This window comes from Perognathus longimembris, chromosome 3, assembly GCF_023159225.1.
Source record: "Perognathus longimembris pacificus isolate PPM17 chromosome 3, ASM2315922v1, whole genome shotgun sequence".
Classification (NCBI taxonomy): domain Eukaryota; kingdom Metazoa; phylum Chordata; class Mammalia; order Rodentia; family Heteromyidae; genus Perognathus; species Perognathus longimembris.
The window spans coordinates 19,660,274-19,685,677 of record NC_063163.1 but is presented as its reverse complement, the minus strand read 5'-3'; the positions used below and the strand labels follow the sequence as shown (position 1 = coordinate 19,685,677).

Sequence of the window (25,404 nt, the reverse complement as noted above, 5' to 3'; positions counted from 1 at the left end):
TAGACAATATCTACTAAGTGTAGGCTTATGCAAGTTTGAATCTATTTTGAATTCTAAAATCTTTACAAATTTATAATTAAAAATAAGGGAAGTAACATTGCCTTGATTCTTTTTCCTTTGTTTTCTTAGCTTCACAATGAAGAGGATAATTCTGAGTCATCTGCTTCAGAGCAGCCATCTACTTCAAACTCAACACCACAGACTGTGCTGACTACCCCTTCTGCACCAGCACCTGAGACAGATTCCTCTCCTCCACCATATAGTAGTATTACTGTGGAAGTACCAACAACTTCAGGTATGAAACTGCTTGCTGCTCGTGTTTTTACCAGTTGCTTTTGTTGACATTGTTTCTTTGTGATTATCAAGTCTGTTAATTAGCTTTAAATATATCCACACAATATACATGCACATACAATACCCAGATACATACACATGTGTATGTGTACATGTTTATAGAGTGTTAATAGTAATGATGATGAAAGTGATGGGGACCTTGTGGGTAGCTATGGCTGAAGGGAGAAATGTGTACTTAGTGTTTTCAAATACATGTGATAGTTCTTGAATGCAGTGCAGTGATTATTGCTAGCTGCTGCTTTTTTCTTCATTCAGGCCTTTTTAGAGAGATACTTTCAGTTATCTTTTCAACAGTGCTATAAGTTAGTTAATGTGTTGATGTGTGTGAATACTATTACAATTTTTGTGTACTATTTGATTTGTACTATTTTGAATACTATTATAATGTTTCCAAGTCTGATTAGTTTCTAAAGTATGAATCAGGTTTCTAAATATTTTATACATGTACATTATGAATCATTTCAAAATCAGCTGTTTAAACATTTTAACTGAAATAAAACTTCCACTAGAATATTTTATCTTTCACATTTCTTATTCTATAATTAATGCCATTTACATCTCCAACTCATGCCAGCCTTTTCTGGTTACCATTCATATTCATTCATTCATTTATCAATCGACCATGGAACTTGAACTCAGGTCCTGGGCACTGTTTCTGAGCTGTTTCTGCTCAAGGCTAGTGGTCTACCATTTTGAGCTACAGCGCCACTTCTGGCTTCTGGTGGTTAATTGGAGATGAGAGTATCACCGACCTTTCTACCTGGGTTGGCTTTGAACTGTGATCCTCAAATTTCAACTTCCACTACCAACTTCACGCCACCAGCACTCGGCTTGGTTATTGTTTTCAAATGTGTGAAAAATCTAGTATTTTTTCATCAAGTTCCTCTGTTTTTCTAATGCAGTTGCTGAAAATCATGTTCTCCATGAAAGTGTCTTTACTAAAACATTGACAAATGTATATTCCTTTTATTTGTATATAATGTTTATTTGATCCTCATGCTTATTTAGTACCCAGTTTATGCAGTTTTCTTGTTTCAGGTTGCTTGCTTTTTTTTTTTTTTTTTGGTGCTGGAAATGGTACCCAGAGCTTCATGCATGTTTGCCAAGTACTCTACCACTACCTCCAGCCCCTCAAGCAATTTATTTGTTGACTTCCATGAGATCTATTTAAACTTCTTTGAAGATTATTAAATTTTATTCTGAATTATCATCAGTATTTTCAAGTTTCTGGGATAAAAGATAATAAATTTGCTATCCTAGCTTGCTCTTCCTTTTTTTCTCTTTCCCTCTCCCCCATTCTCTTCTTTCAAAGTGTGCCACTTACTGGTTGTTCAGTACCTGGCAAGTTACTTAATTTTTTCTGAACCAGGAGAGATGCTCAAATTAATGTATAGAGGAGTAGTATATTAAGTGTTTAGCATTATTTTTCCTGATATTTAATAATTTTTTCTGACTATGAAATAATAGGAAAAAGTACTAATTTCTTTGTGCATACTAATAAGCGTATAGACAGGGCTCAGGTTTTGTGAGATTCTTAATTTCCTCCTTTGAAACTCCTTTTCCAAATCTCCTTCTTGATGCCCTTTTTTATTTTTATTTATTTTTTTAAATTGAAGATTCAGACATTTTATTTGATTAAAATAAATTTGAAATGTGCAAATGATTGACTACTAGTCTATCTGGAAACAAATCAAAAGACAAGGACAAATGTACTAATTCTTTTTCCAATAATAATAATAGTGTTGTGTGGTGTGTAGTATGTGTTTGCTGTATATTGTGGTATGTGTGTTGTATATGTGCACAAGGATAAAAATATAACGCACTAATAAATAGAACTGCTGCCAAACTTACAAAAATACAAGTTAAAGAACTAGGTTAATAAGCTAAGTCAAACTTCAAAGTTCTTATAGCTAAAAATAACAGCAAAAATGCTGTTTTGTTTCTTTTTAAATTGTTAAAGAGGAGCAAACATGGGAATCTTACACCTCAGGCTATCGGAAGTCTTTTTCTTAAAATTAACCTAAATTCAGACACTTACTGGGCCATTACACCAGGACATAGGTGACATTAAGGACTCAGTCTTTACTTGCATACTTTACACATGGCTTAAATTGCCAGGCACTCAATCACTTCCCACAATAATTGAAATTTTTATTCTATCAAACACATTTCTTATAATAAATTATGGAATATAATGGAATGGAACCTGAAACATAATACTGTCCAAAAGCCAGCTATGCCATTATGATGTGTATTTATTTTCACTCAAGTTCACCTATCCCTTTAAAGCTGGGATTTAAGGAGAAAAAAAAAATCAATCAATAAGGTTTAATTTATGTTAGTATCCAAAAAAGTACAAATTTCCCATTAAAACTGGAAAGGTAAATAATTCTTCTCATTCACATTTATACAAACTTTCTGATACATATCAACTTTCAAAATTAATTGCAGCTATAATCTTACTTGTAAATAAACAAAACTTATTGTATAGGCTCAAGAAAGGCTGTTTAGATTTTTCTAGGACAAGAAGTTTAGTTGCAGCTGCTAAGTTAAGCATTTCTATTGACCTTCATGGAAAAGGGGATAGAAGAGAACTTTTTTTTTTTTTTGGCCAGTCCTGGGGCTTGGACTCAGGGCCTAAGCACTGTCCCTGGCTTCTTTTTTGCTCAAGGTTAGCACTCTGCCACTTGAGCCACAGCGCCACTTCTGGCCATTTTCTGTATATGTGGTGCTGGGGAATTGAACCCAGGGCCTCATGTATACGAGGCAAGCACTCTTGCCACTAGGCCATATCCCCAGCCCAGAAGAGAACATTTTTAAGAGATTATCATAGTGGTTTTATTCAACAGATTCCATGAGTCAACTAGACCTAGAAAAATTCTTTAAATAAAATAACAAAGCCAATCTACCTAGCATATTCTCACTTGCAAAAAAAAAAAAATCTACCAAAAATATTTAATGTTTCATTAACTGTATGAAGCAAAATCATTAAAATAATACAACTGTTAAACAGAACAAATCAAATAGTTTCATATCTAATATATAGGCCCAAAACTGACTTTTTACTCTTTTTTCCTAGTATATTCTATGGATTTAATTATAAGGAGCTTATTCCTATAAGATTAACTAAAATGTTGAGGCCCTTTTTTTAGTGTACTAGTGTTTAGATGGTATTTATCAGCCTTTCTGTTTATAATAAATACATGAGTAAGGTAAAATATTTGGTAGTAATAGTTTTTTATGTGATGTAGGGAGCTTAAGGCACAAGACTACAATCACAATAGTAGTCTTTAGTGTCCCATTGAAAATAGAGTATTAAATAAATAGTCATGATTGTAACATTCTATGCAACTGTTTTTAATGCTTATCCTTTAAAAATTCTTTTTGCTCAGATACAGAAGTTTACGGTGAGTTTTACCCTGTGCCACCTCCCTACAGTGTTGCTACCTCTCTTCCTACATACGATGAAGCTGAGAAGGCTAAGGCTGCCGCCATGGCAGCTGCCGCCGCAGAACCATCTCAGAGAGTAAGACATTGGTCGTTTATTTTGACATTATTGGCTTTGTTGTTTGATATGCATTATCAAAAATAGTTCTTTGTGTGTAAGAGCATGCATTTTCACTGTGTATCATTATGTGTCATATTGCTGAGACTGGTACTCTTTTTGGGCTCCTCATTTCACTGGCCTCCTCTCTACTCCACCTCAGCTTGTTATTTCAGGCCTTGTTTGTACCCATGCTTTATTGTATCTCAAGTCATGACCCCAGGTGTTCACGTACTAGCTGCCCATTCGAACTTACCCACCACCTAATACTCTCTTTCACCTGGACTTCATACCCACTCACCTTAACTGTCCATGTACTTACTTTTCCTCCTTTACATAGTTTAGATTTCATGGTCTATCACAGCGAGTCATCTTTTTAATCTTTTATATTTTTACTTTGCTAGTTCTTTAGAAAAAACTCCAAAAAAATAAAACAAAGTCTACAAAAATAAGGTGTAAGGGCACCGGGCACTGGTAGCTCTTGCCTGTAATCCTCGTTACTCAGGAGACAGAGATCTGAGATCATGTTTCAGTGCCAATCCCAGTAAGGAAGGTCTGTGAGACTCTTATCTCCAATTAACCATCAGAAAACTGGACGTGGCACTCTAGCTCAAAGTGGTAGAGCACTAGCCTTGAGCAGCAGAGCTCAGGGATAGCACCCAGGTCCCCCCAACAGATATGAGGGCTTCGTCGTTTTATTCATCTACCGTTTAACATATCTTACCCTAGAATTTTGGAATGATGAGTAAAGATTTCTCTTTTCTTTCTCATTAATGCACGCATGTCTGGCTGTTTCAATAATGTAGAGACAACAGGATGCATGTGTGCTATTCTGTTTCCAAGTGAAAGGCAGGCATTATTTATATTTTAGTCTGCCTGCAAGCTAAGTTAGAGGCTTTTGTCTTCTTTGTTTATTTGTGTGCTTGCTTCAGACTTTAGAAGTCTTGTTTCAGGTTTCTAGATTCATCCCAGTTTGCTTAGAAAAAAAAACAACACAAACTTTTACCTGGGAAAGTTAGGATGAAGTGAGGAAGTGAGAGGGAAATGCTTCCCTGTTTTCTCTTGTTCACTCTGGTCACCCATGCTAGGCCTCATTACTCTAACATGTCATGTATGATCCTGTCTTAGGACATTAGCACTTTCTGTGCGATATATACATAGCCAACTGTTGTACCATTTAAGTCTTTCTTGAAGTCTTACTCTGTTGATCTCTCTGTCAACTTTTCTTTGTTTTTCTTGCTAGGAGTTTGAGCTTGGACCTCTTATTCACTTGGCTTGCTTGCTCTGCTGGTGCTTTTGTCACTTGAGCCATACCTCTAGCCTAGCTTTTTTTTCTGATTATTTAGGAGATGACATCTCAATATCTTTTCTGTGTAAGTACCGCGCACTCACCGATTGTGCCACTGGAGCTCCATCAGTATCTTTTCTGTATAGACCAGCTTCAAACTGTGATCCTCCAAATCTCAGCTTCCTCAGTAATTAGGATTATAGGCTTGAGTCACTGGTGCTCAGTGTTACCATATTTAAAATTTCATTCTTTTTTTTTTTTTTGCCTGTCCTGGGGCTTGAACTCGGCCTGAGTACTGTCCTTGGCTTCTTTTTGCTGAAGGCTAGCACTCTACCACTTGAGCCACAGCGCCACTTCTGGCTTTTTCTATATATGTGGTGCTGAGAAATCGAACCCAGGACTTCATGTATACGAGGCAAGTACTCTTGCCATTAGGCTATATTCCCAGCCCTTAAAAGTTCATTCTTAACTATTTCATTCACAAACTTTTCTTTCCTTCTCTTCTTCCTTCTCTGCTCTGCTTCCTATTTTCCCTTCCTGTCCCCTCTTTTCCCTTCTGCCTATCCCTTCCTACTCCCTCTTTGCCTCCCTTTATTCCTTCCCCACTCTACTCCTTTTCTCCTCTCTGCCCACCCTTTTCTTCCTCCTCTTTCCCCCCTTTCTTCCTTCCCCACTCCTCTTTTCACCTCCCCTCTATTTTCCTTTTCTTCTCCCTTTCTCTTCCATTTCCCTGGCCCTCTCTCCCTCCCTCCCTTCCATTTTTAGACCTTTCAATAATTATAAAAGTAACTACCGTACCTTTGTTTATTGACCAACTCCCCTGACTATAAGATAGGCTCCAGAAGGGCATATGTACTTGTTTCATTTACATTGTCCTATCCTGAGGCCGAGGAAGCAATTTTGTATAGAATGACTATTTCAGTAATATTTATTGAAAATTGGAAGTAGTCATTGAAATTAGGTTTATATATACTCTCAGAGAAGTTCTTTACACTTATAATATGTTTTATTACTGTACTTGGATTTTAAATGGGACTTTACTCTTGTTAGGTAGGTGCTCTACCACTGTAGCCATGTCCCAGTCCTTTTAGGTTTATTTTTAGGATCTTTGTGCATTTTGCATTGGGTTGGCATTGAACTGAAATCCTCTTACAGCCATGAACCTCCTATATACTTGGGATTATAGACATGCACCTTATACCCATCTTGCCTGCTAAGATGGAGTGTTACTAACTTTGTGCCTTTGCTGGTCTTAAAATATGATCTTACTGATTTCCACCTGTAGAGTAGCTATGATTATTACTTTCAGCACAATTAATTTCTACTGAATGTTTTTTGGACATTATTACTAGAATATTAATAGAATATGCTAGGATGTTAAGGATGTAAATATTTTCTCTAATGTACTTTAAAATGTTTACTTTTGTGTATATGTGTGTGCACACATTTGCCAGTGTGCCAGTCCTGGGGCTTGAATTCAGAGCTTGAGTACTATCCCTGAGATTCTTTTTGCTCAAGGCTAGCTAGCACTCTTATCACTTGAGCCACAGCTCTACTTCTGGCTTTTGTTGGTAGTTTATTGTAGATAAGAATCTCATGGACTTTACTGCCCAACTGCCTTCAAACCATGATCCTCAGATCTCAACCTCCTGAGTAGCTAGGTTACTAGCCTATACAACTACCTGTCAACAATCTGAGGCTTTACTCAGCTTACAAACTAACTGATTAATAGTTTCTTAAATGCTGGCAAAAGGAAACTGCTTGAATCAGAAACATATTTCATTATTCACAGCAGTTGTAGAGTATTAGCATTTTATTGTCCCAATTCTTTGAGCCCAAGTTACCACAGGCAACACAAAGAAGGCTAAGTGATTGCCTCAAGCAATGATGTATTGGTAGAAGAACCCTCAGTCTAGAGATCTTGATCTTCCATTGGTCAATAAGAATGCCCACACCTTTGCTCTGAAGGGAGATGTGCTTTCTTTTCTAAGGCTCTCACCAGATAAATATTTAGAAGAAGGCCTCTTTTTGGAAGTCATGTAGAAGCATGAAAGAGGTCTATAGAGCATTACTTCCTAACACAGTCCTTTACTGATGGACATTTAGATTGTGTCTAATCTTTTGGGCTTATTAGTATTGCTGTAATAAATTATCTTCAATATTTTACATCTGTGTGTGTGGAACCTCAGGTCTTGTGCTTGCTAGTCAAGTGGTCTGTGACTCGAGTTATGCTCTAAGTCATTTTTGCTTTTAGTTATTTTTCAGATAGTTTCCTGTTCCTTGACCTAGTTGGTTCTCCTATCAATACCTCTCATATAGTGACAGTTTAGCGCCATACTTTATGGTTTGTTTGTTGAGACGGAGTCTTGCTAAATTTTTTCCTGAACTGATGTTTGGACCCAGATCCCTCTGTGTCCCTACTTTCTGAGCAGTTAGACTCAACAAGTTTGAGCTACCAGGTCTTGGCAATACTTTATTTCTTATAAGTAGGAATTTGCATATAGGAATTTGTACAATATATTATAAAAACTGGAATTGCTGGCTCAGAGGGTAGTTTTTAAAAGAGAAGACACATTTGCTTTACTTCCTTGATTTTGCAGGGTTCAGTCCATGACTTCTTGACTCTGATACTGTATATCATAGAGTTATGAGTATGTGGACCTCATGGTGGCCAGAGGCAGACTGGAGTAGTTTATACTGTGGCAGACAGCATGAGGAGTGGTGGGGGTGGTGGATAGGGGCCAGAGCAAGACATGCCCCCCAACTCCTTTGTACAACTACTTAAAGATGATAACAATTTTAAAGAAAGCTATTCCCTCAAAGACACATTCCATAACCCCACCAGCTGGGAACCAAGCCCCAACAAAGAAGCTTTTGGGAGGCATACCTTATATCCAAACCACAGCATTCCAACTCAGTGCCTAATAGGTTCATAACCATGTCAGTACAAAACTAGGCCATGGCCTAGAGTCCCTGAAGTTGTAACAGTTCTATCTTGTTCAGAACTATAAGCTTAAAGTTTATACTGAGATTGAAAGCAGTCTCTTACTTGTAGACCTTTGTAAAAAAAAAAAAAAAAAGTCACATACTTCTAATGCACAATGGTAGAATAACCAAAAGGGGGAGGATTAATGCATAGAAAGGGGAATGGGATCAAAGCAAGACCAAACTTTGTAAGGCAAACATTAAATACTGTAGCTTCATGTTCAGCATGTAGGGCATGTGATGATGTGATGTGAGCTCCAGTGGGCTTTAGTAACTTAATACTTGTGACCTTGATATTTGCTAACTCCGTTGAGCCAACTTCACTGCTTCCTGCAGCTTTCCTCAGAAGATGTTCCATATTCCTGGCATCTCCAACATCCTGAGGTCTCCATCGCAGCTTAGTCTTCACTCTCACATTTCTATATATCACTCTCTCAAGGGCTACTTTCAGGGAATATGACCCTGTTACACATTACCTGGCCTCTGGACTTTTCTTTAAAAGTTGAGTGGTCTTCCATGACCCAAATCCCTTGCTTTCTATACTCCTGAAGAAACAGCATCATATGGATGACACCAAAGACCTTTGTCAACTCATACAGTAGGTTTGGCTGCAGTAACCTCTAGTCAGCTGACCACAGTGAGATGAATCCCGAGGAGAAAACTTCCTTGTCCACTCTGTGTGAACAGGGAGACCTGGAAATATTTTCTTCTCAAGAGAAAGTCTTTTAATCACGTTATTCTTTCATAAGGTTGAGCTAGCAGATAGGTGGATGCATGGTTAGTTTCCATCTGGCCAATTCCTGAGATGCTCTGAAAGCATCTTTTCTATTTTCGAGATGCAAAGTGTGTTTTTTAATTGATGTTAATCTCTTCAGAAACTATGCCTTTCTTAGCTCCAAATGAACACTGGCTTTTCTGACAAGTTTTTCAGGTGTTTCTGCTTTGCTTTTGCTCCTAATTCTACTATAAACACAGCTGAAGCAGCCAGTGGTAGCTATGCAGCTTCTTGGATGCTGTGCTATCTTGAATTTCCTCCACTAAATAGCCCATTACTTTTAAATACAATTTCATTCAATGAGTGAGGACACAGACAAAATATACACAGGTTTATTTTCAGAATATAACATGAGTTGCTTCTAGTACAATTCCTAATGGAATCCTCATTTCTGACTGAATCTTACCAAGACAGCTTTACTGTCTGCATTTTTCTCCACATTCTGGTCTTCTGGGCTTCGACTAGAATTGCCTGTTTAAGTTCTGCTTAAAGTACTCTCTCTCCAGCACACTTTTCCTAGCAGAGTCTTATCTGCCTCCTGGTGGCAAGGAAACAGATGGGGAGAGGGCGCAGTTTATATTAGGGAGAAGCAAAAGTGTTATTTTTATAAATAATTGCTAAATTACAAACCAGAGATTGTACCAATTTGTGTTCTACCACTGGTTAATAAAGTTCCTGTTTTTTCCATTTGACAATAAGGCAGCAGTGTGATACCACTATCACTTAGTACTATTTTTTGTGAACTTAGCTTCATTCAGCTTTTTTATGTTTACTTTTAACCTTTACAGAGGTGCCCATGAAAAAGTAATATTTGCTGCAGACATTGCAGTCATCTCATTTTGTCTATACAACAAATTGAGAACAAGGGGCTGGGAATATGACCTAGTGGTAGAGTGCTTGCCTTGAGGGGGAAAGAAAAAAAGAAGCCAGCAAAACTGCTCAGGCTCTGAGTTCAAGCCCCAGGACTGGCAAAAAAACAACCCAAAACCCACAAACAAACAAAAACCAACGAATTGAGAACATTAGCTTTTTTTTCTTTTACTATTATTTGATACAAGGTCTCACTGTGTAGCCCAGACTGGCCTACAACTTGGCAGTTCTCCTGCCTCAGCTTCCCAATAACAGGAATTTCCATTTGTGCCATTGAGACCCTGCATGGAGCATCACATTATTACTAAAGTGTTCTTACTCTTAAGGTTAAGATGATAATTACTGTAGTAAGATGTCTTGATTTCTATGATTTATAGAATCCAGAGGAAGAGTGTCCACAAAGAGATGACTTCAGCGATGCAGACCAGCTTAGAGTGGGTAATGATGGCATTTTCATGCTGGCGTTTTTCAGTAAGTAATCTTTCCAAGCTGTCTTTTTATTTTTATTTTTTTAAAAATCATGTTGCCTGTGTGTTTTTATAGCAACATATTGAAAACATTGCTAGCATGTATTTACCTCATTTAAAATGTAGATTTTTCCTGATAGTGAGCTAATAATGAACACAGACTTACAATCTTAAAGCACTTAACTGCAAAATTATAGCCATTATGCTAGATGCTGATCATGTGAAGGTAGGTAAGTGTATTTAAGCTCAATAAGATTTAGTAAGAGAAATGCTGCAGTACTGATGTAGATTTAAGCTGTATTTTTTAAGGAATCCTTAACGAAAAGGATGTTCTGGTGACCAGGATGATGTCATTTGAGACAAAAAAAAAAGCATGGGTGTGTATGATTTATTTTTGAAAATGGTGCTAAATTAGAAGCTTAAGTAATATTTTAGCATCTTATAACATGTAAATTAATATTTGACTTAGAAAATAGATTTAAACTCTGTGAGAGAATATAGATTAGTGATGAAGTACTTAAATAATGTGGTTTAGGCCCTAGATTCAGTCTCCTGATCTCCAGCACCAAACGAGGAGAAAAGAAGCAAAACCCTACAAGGGAAGACTGTGTTACAGGTTTTGTTATTTCAGTCCCTAACACAAAGATTAGCATGTAATAAACACAGTAACTCAATCTAACTGCAAATTGTCTATGATTGTCTAACCAATGCTTCTCACTCTACTGTCATAATCTCTGAGTGGAAGGGATAATTTCTTTCTGCACAGCCTTGTATATAAAATACCAAATGAAATAAAGAATGGGATTCTTTTTTTAAAAATAAAAACACATAATAACTCACTGAATAATATGAGGACACAAATTATTTAAATAGCTCAAACCTATAATAGAAACCTAGTGTTCATTAAGAAAATTAGACTATGGTATGCTTAGTTTCTGCCCTCAACCTGTATAAATGATCAAGCTTTCTTACACTTGTGGATAGAATGATGATTTAATTCAATTTAATAGTAAGATTTATTTTGATGATAAAACTGAGAAAGAATTGGCACATCTAACTGTACAAACAGAAAATGGTACTTCATGCATTGAGTGACTTTTGTTTCTGGACATTGCCTTACCTTTTCCATCTTTGTGCAGTTGTGGATCCTTGCTTTAAACTCTTTGTGTCACTACTAAATAGAGGTAGGGAGTGGAGTGGGTCCAACAGCAATATTTTTCTTTTAAAACTTCCTAAATTCTGTGCAGGTTGTCAAGCTGCTTGTGTATATGTAACATTTAACTCTTAAACTGGTTTAACTGTAATTTTTAAGTCAGATAACATAGATAAATGAAAAGATAATCAGTTCTTAGAGTACAAATGACTGCTGTTTTGTGTTATTAATCTGATAAAGTTTAGTTTTTGGTTTTCATTCAGCCAGTAAGTGTATACCTTGTCTTAAAAAGAATAGCGTCAACATTAATTCCTTTAATGGTTGTAGCTTTTAAAAGATCAGAATTAGGAAAGATTCTAAGTTCACTGTCTGTGTAGTTTATTATTTGTAACTAGTTATTTGAAATTATGGCTATTATTTTTGTATTACTATATTTCACAGAACACCATATGTTTTTTATTTTGTTAGATTTGAAAATATTTTACAAATGTAAATATAGTAAATGTATGGTTTTTTTTAAAGACATACTAGAGGGCTTTATTTTGGGTAGTGATAGTATATTAACTAGTACAAATGTGTTGACTAACAGGTTATATAATTATATAGATTTTTTTGTATCTATATAAGGATTATACATATAAATGATTTGGCTTTTACTAAAGTTTTGCCAATATATGTTCCTGTAATTCATAGTTTTATACTTCTTATTTTACAAATATTTACCAATATTATGTCAGTGAAATTGTGTCTTTTACTAAAATTTCCTGTTCCCTGTAGGTTGCAGGCTTAGACCTTATTTTGATAAGTATAGGTTTGTAATTACTACCCTCTAGTGGCTATTTTTAAAATTGCAACTTGTTTTATTTTCTGTGCTATTAAATATGCTATCAAACAATAGCTATTGTTGGTTAAATAAGGTCTAAAAATATATGTTCCATAATATGGTTTATACAATAAGCATTTTAGGTTACACCTATGCAAATAAAATAGCAATAATTAATTCTATTCCAGTGAAAACCTTTCATAGGTTAATTCTTGCTTTCTTTATTTTCAGTTTTGTGTCTCTTCATATAACTCTAAAACAAGTTCACACTTAAATTTGATAATATTACAGGAAGAAATGTATTTATATATTTCTCATTATCCTTTAAAGTGCTACCACAAAGTATCTCCTCTTACACATGCTTAGTCTGAGTATCTCTAATATTAATTTTTATGAAACCTTTAGAAAATAGGATAGATTCTAGTTCATCAGTTAATTAAACTCTAGTAATTATGATTTGATCCAGTGGATAATTGACAGCTTCTGGAAATTTGCTTGAACTCCAGTGCTTTAAAATGTAATGGATTATTTGGCTCTGTTTAGAAAATGTTTCTCCTGAGACTCAGCTATTTCTCTCTACAATGTGTGACAGTCCTGTCTCAGCATGCCCAGGCTGTCAGTAGTCTCCTGTATTATTCTGACTTTAGACATGAGGGAAGCATTATTAGAGAGAAATTAAGTTATTCCTAACTTAAGAAGAATTGGGAGAGTATTTTGAAATATAAATTCTGAATTGTAAGAATTTGTAAACTATTCTTCCAAAGCAACTACTAGTTTTCATTAACACCAACAAAAAATGAGTGTTCTTGTCTGTGTTTCCTTACCAGCAATTGGTATGGATATTCTTTGTGCTCAAGACTAGCACTCTACCACTTGAGCCACCCTGCCACTTCCAGCCTTTTCTGAGTAGTTTATTGGAGATTGGAATCTCACAGACTTTCCTGCTCTGGCTGGCTGTGAACCTCTATCCTCAGCTCTCAGCCTCCTGAGTAGCTAGGATTACAGGCATGAGCCACCAGTCCCCGGCTTGGACATTCTTGATTATTTTAGATATTCTAATTAGGAATATGGTGGATCTAATTTTAATTTGCATTTTGAGCATCTTTAGTGCATGAATTTAAAAATATTCCATATATGTGAAAAGTAAACACTTGTTCTGTTGAACTGTTTAGTATTGCTTTTAGATGGATTTGCATTTTGTTAATGAAACCAGAAAAATAATACAGAAAACTACAGTATAATTATACTGTAAGATATTTGTGAAGAATTGTATTTCATTGTTTTATCTTTTTTTTTTCTTCAAAAAAGCTATTGTGGGCTGATCATTTAGGATAGGGAGCTACATTATGGTCTAGTTTGTAGCTGTTTTAAATTATTACAGGCACTGATGGTTTATGTCTGTAATCCTAGTTACTCAAGACACAGAGTAGGCAGATTGTGGCTCTGTGCAAAAAGTTCACAAGACCCTTTCTCAACTAAATAGGATTGGGTGCTGTGGTATGTACCTGTCACCCCCACTATTTCAATATGTTGAAATAGGAAGATTTTGAGCCTGGTGAGTCCATACAAAAAGTGAGACCCTAAACTAGATCAAAAGGGCTTGGATTGTGATGGGAGTTGTAGCCCTCTTGCCTAGAAAGTGTAGAACCCCAAATTCAAACCCTAGTATTAAGAAAAAAAGAGAGCGAAAAGTAGTGTCACCCACCAGTAATAAGCTTTACAGAATTGATTCCTCTTAACCAAACTGACAGGAAACTAAGCTTCTCCGTTTGCTGACATATAGCAGATAACTTGCAAAGGTAAGTTATAGTAGTCTAAAAAGCAGTTCACTTGCTAGAGTTAAAACAAAAGGAACTGCTGTGTCACTTGAACAGTGAAATGCTATATTTCTGTTACTTTGTTTCCAACTTAACATTTAAAAGAACTGTTTTTGTTGGTTTTAGTGGCATTTATTTTCAACTGGCTTGGATTTTGTTTATCCTTCTGTATCACCAATACCATAGCTGGAAGGTATGGTGCTATCTGTGGATTTGGCCTTTCATTGATCAAATGGATCCTTATCGTCAGGGTGAGTGTCTTGATGGGTTTCACCTCCACTGTCAGAGATGAAAGAAAATGTGAAATTTTCTGTATGGTTCATAAATGTCCACTTTATGCACATGTATTCAATCAATTAAAGACTCCTACTTTTGTACTTAAAGTAGTCCTTGTGATGTGAGTATTTTATAATTTATGTTTAGGAGAGTATTAGTATAGCAGGGGAAAAAACCCTTCATAGTCAAGAAATTTGAGTCTGTCTCTGGCTCACCTTTTTTCTCTGTTTTCACCTTAAGTTACTTAATTGTTCCAAGTATTGGTTTTTCCAATAGGTGCCTTACAGGGTTTTGTGGGGTATGGGAAGTAAAACATACTGCCCTGTTACTGTAATGCACTCAGTAAATCATGGCCTCTACTATTGTGATATAATGCAGGGATTCCTAAAATCAAATGAAACAAAAAACCTCTTTTATTTAGTAAGTTACTATGAACTTAAGTAACATTCAGGTCTCAAAAGTAAAGGCCTATAAAGTAGCTAAACTTATCCCTGTCCTCTGCATTCCTTCTACCTTCCCTGTTGCTATAAATCACCTTCTGCCCTCTTCTTATCGATTGCGAGATAATGTGCTGGGAGACATTGATGTGTCCTTTACTTTTTCTTGTCTTAGCAACATTTCTAGCTCCAAAACAGTTTTCTGTGGTAAGGAATGGATACCCTTAAAATAGTCATCCCCTTTAGACTGCTGCTTCCCCTCCCCTCCCCTTCCATTCTCTCTCTCTCTCTCTCTCTCTCTCTCTCTCTCTCTCTCTCTCTCTCTTTCTTTTTTTTTTTTTTTTGGCCAGTCCTGGGCCTTGGACTCAGGGCCTGAGCACTGTCCCTGGCTTTTTTTTGCTCAAGGCTAGCCCTCTGCCACTTGAGCCATAGCGCCACTTCTGGCCGTTTTCTGTATATGTGGTGCTGGGGAATCGAACCTAGGGTTTCATGTACATGAGGCAAGCACTCTTGCCACTAGGCCATATTCCCAGCCCCCATTCCTCTCTCTTTTCCTCCCTCCCTCCACCCTTTAAAATAAAATAAAAATAAAATAAAATCAGGGTCTCTCTGTGTAACCCAGGCTGTCCTTGAACTCTTGATCCTTCTGCCTCTGAATATTACCACTATTATAAGCTTAGGCTTCTTTTTACAAAAGTTTCTTCCTTGCTTTTTAGTACGTACGTCTTTCCTTCCTTCCTTCCTTCCTTCCTTCCTTCCTTCCTTCCTTCCTTCCTTCCTTCCTTCCTTCCGTCCTTCCTTCCTTCCTTCTTTCCGTCCTTCCTTCCTTTCTTCCTTTTTTTAATAGGTCTTCTGAAAAGTTACATATACATGCATACAGTGAATAGTCTACAAATTACATTTAAACGTTGATTTCTATTGAAATCAGCTAATTGCTTGCAAGGTTTTTCATAGAACGTTAAGTCTAATAATTTGTCAGCTCTCACAAATGCTTCAAGTGCTTTGCTAATTCATTTGTATTATAAAGTCACAAATTATTCATATATTAAAATAAATGTTAGTGTGAATATAATGCATTTATTTATTATTTTAAAATTTAGAACTTCCCAGGGTTCCAGTAATCTTATCAGAACCTTTTATTGGTTCAGACCATGTTACAGGTTTTGGTTATCAATTAATTGATTCTTGGTTGAGATTTGTGGACAGCTTTTTAATCTGAGTAATTGTGAGAATTGCCCTCATAGTAGTCTCTCATTTTAATTTTACTTATGAATTAAGTATGGAATTTTCACCACATGAATAAATCTGCTGAAAAAACAATCACAAATAGTGGCCTTATGTAAATGCTTTAAATAGTAAGCATTTCTGTTATTACTAAAGCTATACACTTTTCATCTTTTATGGAAATTAACAGGAATTTTGAAATACTTTATATTAATTTTGGATTCAAGTGCAAACCTACATTTAACAAAATAACTTTTAGCTAACTGATTCCATTTGAACTGCAGGAGAAACAGTGCTATAAGTTTTTAGTAGTAGCGTAGGTTATATGAAACACTTTAAAAAATAATTATTTGGGACATATTTTTAGGTGCTGAGTAAGTAGAGAAGGAATAAGAAAGAAATACCTGAAGAAAACTGGACTGTTTTTAAAAATCTTTTTAAATGAATAAGTGCAATATCTGGAGTCTAACCAAGGAAAACATACTGTGTCCTATGCCTATGCCATCAGAGTCTGTCTTCCTGTTTATTTTCCACATCACACAGAATGGGAAACTGTCTACCATGGCTACTAGTAGGAAGTGTTGAAATGCCACTTCAAAGTTCACTTAGCGGTTCTCAGCTCACTTGTTGGGAACTGAATGCTGAAGCATCTAGTTTGAAAATAAAAAGACTAATGAGTTAGGGGTCTTTATGTGTTAAGTATTTTCGGCAGTGATTAACAGCAGGGGGTGTAAAGAAGGTTAAAAGCGCTTCTTTTCAGAGGTCACCAGAACATCCCCATCTGGTAAGATTAAACTATTGTGGCTTTTGGTGTTAATATCCAAAGCAGCAGGCTGCTGTAGTAGCATATTGGGGATAGTAGTTGTGGCTTTGAGAGTATGTTAAAAAAAAGACTGACATGAACTCTTTGAGAAAATATTGATGCTTATACACAGCATTTACTTTGCTTTCTTGTAAGCAGTTAAAAACTTTTTTGTTTATAAACCATTTTACATGTTTTCTATTGCAGAGGGATTTTCTCAGTTATACATGCACATCATTATTTCTTATTTTTCCTTTTGTGCTATTTCAAATAAGAGAGGTTATTTGAAGTAGATTATCTTGAAACTGAGGATAATCTATATTTCTCAGAGTTAGGCATGCACATTTGAATGACATATTTATGTTTACTTCATAGTTTTCTGATTATTTTACTGGATATTTCAATGGACAGTATTGGCTTTGGTGGATATTTCTGATACTTGGTAAGTTTATTCTGTATGCATTTCAGTTTAAATTAGTTTAACTTTGGTATTTCCTACAATTATAAAATATAAATAGGTTGTTAGAACTTGTGTAGAAATAACTTCTTTGCTATGATATTCTTATACTCAAATATTTATCGTGGTTTTTCAATTAATTCTGTATAGCCCTCCGGATGTCTTAGACTCAAAATCCAGAGATGGTAAATGTAAAGAATCTGTGGTTCATGTTTAGTTTTTTACAATGATGTTAGGAAATTGGAGAGTAGGGTGGTTTGGGTGTTTTATCCATTCTCTTTAATTTTGAATCTTGGAAGCATGCTTTATGCTTTTAAAGTGTGCCCTGTGTTAATCATTAAACATTAATAGGGAAGGCTTCATGCCTAATGATCACTGTGCTTCTATTTAGGTGTCTTTTCATTAACAAAGATGAACTTGATGGATTTTAAATAAGGACATATAATAAACAATTTCAAAATCACATTCTTTGACTTCATAGTTCAAATCTGGTTCATCTATTCATGATTCTGCTAAAAATCATAGCATTTCAGTAGGTGGCAGTGTTCTCTGAGTTTTTATCTAATCATGCTGTTGGATACTTTGGGAGAAGTAAATTAGTGGTGATCAGTTAAGGTGACTAAATTCTTTAGTAATTACAGTGAAATTATTTTAATATTGTGTGATATTGGAGGAGGCAGTCTTATATAAAGGTTAACTTAAGCCAGTTTTATATTGTTGAGTTCTGGCTGCCTAAAGTGTGTTGTCTTTGAGTTTCTTACTTGAAGTAGAAAAAGATTATAATCTTGTACGGGCTTAAGTGTATTGATTATATTTGCATATATGTACATTTTCAGTAGACAGAAGAAATCTTAAGGAAGGTAACTGTGGGCAGCGTAGAATGCAGGAAACAAGTCCCAATTCCTAGAGTCACAATCTAGCATTTATGTAGGAAGATTTGGAAATTTAATAAATTATTAGAGTATTTGTAATACTCAGAAGGCTGAGCACATTCTAAATTGCTGAGAAGCAATGGACCCTGAGTCCTTAGGTTTGAGATATGAAATTGGCTTCTTTTAGAAAATGCCTGAGCAGAACAAAATGTCTTAGAAACAGCAGCCTCACAGACAAAAGAAAGATCTCACAAATACTTTTGGCTTATGTTTTTCAACAGCATTTCTGCATTTAGAAAACACTTGTCTCTGAGCTGCATCTGTCAGGGAAGAAGGGTGCAAGTCAAAGAGTAACAAATAGGAGGAATTGGGATGTGGAAAACAGGCAGGATGGGATTTAGCTTCAGTTTAGGCCTGTGATTTAGTTATTTGTATATTTCTCTGTTTTACCCCTCTAGTGTATTACACACATGCTTCTTTAAGTCTTTTGATTATTGTCTTGTAGTTGGGGGGTGGGGGCAAATATGTTTTTGGATATTGTATTTTAATTTCCCCAGTACTTACTTTCTTAGAGAAAGAAAGTACACTCATGTATCTTCTGTCTCTATCCTCCTCCATTTTCTGGTTATAAATTTACTGGAGTTAATGAATGCTTCTTGAGTACTTAAAAGGCTTATACTAATAATGTTAATGATTTTTTACTTACCTAGTATTTTTTTATCTGCAACTTTGAAGCATTTCACAGGCATTGATTTTGTGATTATTAGAAATGCCTGTCATGTAAATGATTATTCCTTTTTTTTTTTTTTTTGCCAGTCCTGGAGCTTGAACTCAGGGCCTGAGCACTGTCCCTGGCTTCTTTTTGCTCAAGGCTGGCACTCTGCTACTTGATCCACAGTGCAACTTCGGCAACTTCTTTTCTATATATGTGGTACTGAGGAATTGAACTCAGGGCTTCATGTATATGATGCAAGAACTCTTGCCACTAGGCCATATTCCCAGCCCAATATTTATTCTTTAGGACAATGTTTTAAGATGTATAATTACGTAAGAAATCACAGTCTTCTAAATATTACTTCTTTTTTTTTTTTTTTTTTTTTTTTTTTTGCCAGTTCTGGGCCTTGGACTCAGGGCCTGAGCACTGTCCCTGGCTTCTTCCCGCTCAAGGCTAGCACTCTGCCACTTGAGCCACAGCGCCGCTTCTGGCCGTTTTCTGTATATGTGGTGCTGGGGAATCGAACCTAGGGCCTCGTGTATCCGAGGCAGGCACTCTTGCCACTAGGCTATATCCCCAGCCCTAAATATTACTTCTTGAGTCTGTTTCCATTTTTAATCATACATTATTCTTTTATTATTACTTAAATAATTCGTAGTAAAAATCTTTATAATACATTGTATCTTCAAATACAGATGACAGATACTTGATATTTATTGCTGGTCAGATTTGATTTTTCCTCTATGTTAACATGCACACATATATATTCAGTTGAATTTTTATAAATAAAGATGCCTTTATTTGCTTAGTAGTTATATTGAAAAGTTCGATTAAAAATAAAATAATTATTTTGACCCAAGACCCAGATTCAATCTCAGACACTTTTTGCTCACTGGCTAGTGCTCTACTAACTGAGCCATGCCTCCAACCCCAATAGGATCAGTTATTTCTTCTCTTTCTTTTTTCCTTTCCTTTTATTTTATTTTGATTAAAATGACTTCTACGAGTGGGTCAGTTTACAAGCATTGAGTACTTAGTGACTCAGCAAATGTGTATTTTGATGTGATTATAAAATCACATCATAGCTGAATTGTTTTAATTTTGATATATATATATAACATTAAGAAATTAAATGGATATGACCAGTCACATTTTATTTTATATTTTATTTATTTTTATGTTTTCATACATATTCTATGTATTTTCTTATGATGGATTAATAATGAGGAAGGATCAAAAGGGTCTTACCAATAAATTTCTACTTTAATCATGATCTCTTTGTGTAAGAGCATAATATATACATTATTTGAATTTTCTCAGGACTGCTTCTTTTCTTCAGAGGATTTGTTAATTATTTAAAAGTTAGAAACATGTCTGAAAGTATGGCAGCTGCTCATAGAACAAGATATTTCTTCTTATTATAGAGGTAAGAAAATATCATGTCTGCTTATTCCTTTATGTAGTCACATTTACTAGATACATGTTAAATGCTTAAGCTATACTCATAAGTTCACTCAGCATATTTATTTTGTACTAGTAATAGCTTATTGAAATTTAATATTTCCTAAACTTTTAGATACTTTTCAGATCTCTAAAACCGAGTTGCATTATTTCAGTTATTATAGTACATAATGAATATACTCTATTAATTTTTTGTTTTTATTTTCAAAATAGCGAAGATTGAACCCAGAGCCTTGCATGTGTTAGGCAAACACACTACCACTGAGCTGCATCCTTAGTTCTTGTTTTGTGAGATAAGGGTCTTAACACATAGCTCTGGCTTGCTTTGAACTCAGGATCCTCCTGTCTCTTCCTCTGTAGTGCTGGGATTACACATGTGTACCACCATAACCAGCTATGACTTTAAACCATATATTTTTTTCTTTTTCTTTTTCTTTTTTTCAAATTTTTATTATCAAACTGATGTACAGAGAGGTTACAGTTTCCTATGTTAGGCATTGGATACATTTCTTGTACTGTTTGTTACCTCCTCCCTCATTCCCCCCTCCCTCCTCCTCCTTTCCCTTCCCCCCCATGAGGTTAAACCATATTTTCTAAAGTTTCTTTTGAAGGCTTGACCACAGGATATATTTGATGTAATCACTAGCACAACATTTGAAGATGTCCAAGAACTCACAAAGTATCCTTCTTACAGAGAAGGGATGAGCTTTTTTGTTGTTGTTGTTTTGTTTTTGGTGCCAGTTCTGGGGCTTGAACTTAGGGCCCAGGCACTGTCCTTGAGCATTTTTGCTCAAGGCTAGCACTCTGCCACTTGAGTCACAGTGCCACTTTGTGCTTTTTGGTGGTTAATTGGACATACGAGCCTCACAGATTTCCTACTGAGGCTGGCTTTGAACCAGGATCCTCAGATCTTAGCATCGGAAGTAGCTCACAAGCGTGAGCCACCAGTGCCCACGTTGGGATAAGTTGTTATTATTACTTTTTTTTCTTTTTTGCAAAAATCTATTTGACATCCAATTAGATATCTGGTGAGTAAAGCTACAGTGGTTAGGCTTGGTAGCTCATAACTGTGATCCCAGAGACTTGGAGGTAAAGAAGATTATGGTTCAAGACAGACCTAGGCAAAAGTGAGACCCTATCTGAAAAAATGCTTTAGAAAGAATAGAAAAGAAAAACTGAGAAAAGACAAGACAAAAGGACTGGAGTGGGTGGGGTATCTAAAGTATACCACTTACCTAATAAATAACACAAGGCCCTGACTTTAGCCCCAGTACTGTACTTAAACGCAAAACAGACAAAACAAAATCCCACAAGTCTGTGGGAAAGCAGTTTGTTGCACAGAACAATCTAGCTCAAGGAATAAAACTTGTGGGAAGAAAATAGTTCTGTTATTGTTTATTTTTTTAAAAGTTGTGTCATTGTTACATTTTTGTTTCCTTAATGTGTATCATAAAGAAATAAGCATAATTATCATAATGACCACCCTCCTTGTACTGTTAAATGTGTGTTAATAAATTAATAAAACATCCAAAGAAATTAGAAACTGCACTTCATTTCTGTGTACAGTCATATTTATGTGTTCGGCACCCATGGTTTCATAGAGACCATGTATCTGTACTCTCTGTTCTGATTTTAAAGCAAGATACTTCATATCTGGAAATGACTTAAGCTTTTACGATATCTGAGCTTGTATGCAAAATTGCATTACAACACTCCATTTTTGAGTATGGAACTGAAAAGACAAGGTGTTACTAGATACCAAGGCTAAGTATAATCAGTACTCTTGTTTTTGTGAGTTCTGTGTCAATCATGCATTGAAGAGTATTTGAAAAAGCAAATTACATACATACTGCCATCATTTCCTAAACACCACATTATTACATTGGTTTATATAATAATTAAATTATATCAAGTATTATAAAAGTGTACAACATTAGGACGAGTGTCAGTTATATGTAAATTTGTTACAATTTTATATAAGACCCTTAAGCAGTCACAGCATTGGCATCTGAGGAAAGTCTAGGAACCAGTCCCTTGTGAATATTGACAGATAATTGCTTTCTATAAATAGATTCTATGGCTTGTGATTTAACTTTATAACTTACATGTGTAATTGATAAACATATATAGTTGTTTTTATTGAATAGTATAGTGAGTACAATTTCATTTCCAGATTGTATTAAAGCAAAAGCCTTGGGAGAAGAATTTTCTAGGTATTCCATAAAATCATCCTACTCCCAGGGCTGGGAATATGGCCTAATGGTAGAATCTTTGCCTCATATACACATGAAGCCCTGGGTTCAATTCCTTGGCGCCACATACATTGGCTCTGTGGCTCAAGTGGTAGAGTGCTGGCCTTGAACAAAAAGAAGCCAGGGACAGTGCTCAGGCCCTGAGCTCAAGCCCTAGGAATAGCAAAAAAAAAATAAAAAATATATATATATATATATACACACATTTACATATATATACATATTTTATATATGGATATATGTGTATATATATGTTTGTCAGTATTAGTAACAAAGTAATTTTACTAATTTGAATGGTATTCTGTGAGTACTGTGATTACTTGGTGTATATTTTAAAGAGTCAGTTTCAAATATAATGTAATTATTTTCTAGATGACTATCTTTTATGGGAAATTAATGCTTTAGAATATATTCTGATATATACTATACTTATTAGATTTAAGAAAACATTACATACCTAGCATAATGCTGCAATAAAATGCTTTTATTATGATTTATAAGTGCAACTAAACACATTTTAAGACTAATTCTTTCTTTGTCTCTAGACTACATCAACTCAACATTCCTTTCTTATGCCAATGTGAAATTTCCAGATCATCTGTAAACCTACAACTTTAATAGGATAGAAGACTACTAATAATAAAAGAAAAATTAGTGAAGAAAAGATGGCGCTTCAAAATTGAATGGCAGGATGGTTTTATGTTTACAAGCCATTTCTGTTCATTCCTTTGTATTTCATTTGTTTTGCACATTTGCATATGTGCCTATTTAAAATATTTGCATATACTTGAAAGAAATCATAAAGTTGTAGCAGTAAAGTCCAGCCACATTTGGTTAATGTTTGCGATAATTGAAATAGCTGAATGATAAACAGTCTTCCAGTGTGTAAATGCCAATGGCTTCTGACTTGATGGTTAGTATAATAAAAGCAACATTATTAATCTTGTCACATGCTTTAGTTTCCAGCTCTTAGATTCATCTGATAATTCTATATAAGAAATACATTTGATATATATATAAAGTTTATTAATACCTGCAGTGCTGATTATAAGAATGGATTTGTCATATTTTTGAACATGATGTTAGTCAGATTCTTTCTGTAAATAACCATGCATAAATTCGTTTTTACATTGTTTTCTTAGAAATTGTGTCTAGGTATATGTTCATTAATTTTAAATTAAGTGAACTAATATGTACAACTTTGAGTGTTACTCAATTTTAAGAAGTAGAAAAATTTTAAGATGTGGATATTGCAAATGACCTTTATTTAAAAAAAAAAGGTTTAAGGAGCATATTGGTTTTAGGGAAGCTTGGTTTTTAGTATTATTCATTTTAAAGATTCAGGAAGAGATTGAATTAGATATTTATCTCATTTAAGACAGTTTTAAAAAATTAATTGTCCAAATAAGATATTCTCTCAGTTGCATTTGTCTTTTAAAAAGCCAATAAAAATACCTTTCAATACCACTGTAATTTTTCTTCAGATATTTAATTTGTTAAGCTTAGCAAATAAAGTCTTGTTCTGTTACTTTATGATTGTCGAATTAATTTGTCAAAGTCATACCCTGAATTTGAGATGCGTCAGACCTTTTTTCAGAATTTGGCAACATCTGTGTGTAATTTGGGGGCAGGGGTTGTGTGTATATGCATGCACAAAGAGTGCATAACCACCCCAGCTGGAATGTGCTTACATTCATAAGCTACTATATCTTGCAAATCATTTTATGTCTCATATATTTGACTTTTCAATTTTCTTTGCTTTTGGTTGTCAACATTAAAAATGATAAATGATGTTACTGTTTAAACTAAATCCTTTAATACAGCCATACAGTTAAACAAAATTGATTGTTTACTGGACACTGATTATCACTAACAGATACATGCAGGGCCATTTTTTTATTTCTAAAAAGAATAAAATGTATTATGCTTTTTATCTCTTGTATCTTTCTATTTTCTATTTTCAGTGTCTTTGATGAACAAAACAGTTTTGTTTGCTAGTGAAGTCTTCTGTATTTGCTTTTAATTTGCTATCCTGTTAAACTTTTTGTTGTTGATTAAAGTATCTGTTATAATATTTGAAGTAAAGTAATAGCATGGGGTAAAGAAAACAAAATATTAAATTTAGCTGTCTTAATTGCAAATCAAAATAGCAAGAACTTCATGTCCTACCAGTATATACAAACTGCTGCTGGGTCTTTTTCTGCCTCTTGTGCATTTCCTGTAGACCTATATTTTTGTTCATTTATTTTTACATGAAATGAAGCTTTGATACATGATAATTTAAACTAAGATGAAAAACTCACCTATCAGATATCAGTTTAGGCTGGGAAATTGGTAAAGTGCTCACCTTGTATACCTGAAACCCTGGGTTTGATTCCTGAGCACCACATATATAGAAAAAGCCAGAAATGGTGCTGTGGCTCAAGTGGTAGAGTGCTAGCCTTGAGCAAGAAGAAGCCAGGGACAGTGCTCAGGCCCTGAGTTCAAGCCCCAGGACTGGCAAAAAAAAAAAAAGGTAGAAGAACTAGGTGAGATTTTTGTTCTACTGGGCCTATCTATGGATATAATCATGCTCACCCATGTGAGTTGGGGTCTTTTTACCCAGCCTTCTGATTAAAATGATCCCGTGGAAGTGCCCCCGAAACACAATTTTAAATGATTTTGTACCATCTAGACATTCCTTAGCTCAATCAAGTCACAAAAATAACCATCATAACCGTCTTCCTAATTTCTTCCCGAGCTCAAGTGCATGACATCTGGAGCTGCAGCAGGACTCCAATGAGATGTGTGTTGTGTAATGGGAGATATGTAGTGTCAACTGGTTGTGAAGTT

The 25,404-nt window shown here is 35.1% G+C and overlaps 1 protein-coding gene across 1 annotated transcript in view; it reads left to right on the top strand.

The window, feature by feature from the left end:
- Window positions 1–24,105, top strand: part of Ndfip2 (Nedd4 family interacting protein 2) — a 59,106-nt gene extending 35,001 nt beyond the window's left edge. Inside the window, exons 2-8 of the mRNA XM_048341201.1 lie at window positions 130–295; window positions 3,747–3,880; window positions 10,194–10,287; window positions 14,203–14,327; window positions 17,191–17,257; window positions 20,180–20,285; window positions 23,118–24,105. Of these exons, the coding sequence (XP_048197158.1) occupies window positions 130–295; window positions 3,747–3,880; window positions 10,194–10,287; window positions 14,203–14,327; window positions 17,191–17,257; window positions 20,180–20,283 (690 nt within the window). The 3' untranslated portion in view covers window positions 20,284–20,285; window positions 23,118–24,105. The remainder of the gene's footprint in view (window positions 1–129; window positions 296–3,746; window positions 3,881–10,193; window positions 10,288–14,202; window positions 14,328–17,190; window positions 17,258–20,179; window positions 20,286–23,117) is intronic.
- The last annotated feature ends 1,299 nt before the right edge of the window (window positions 24,106–25,404 follow it).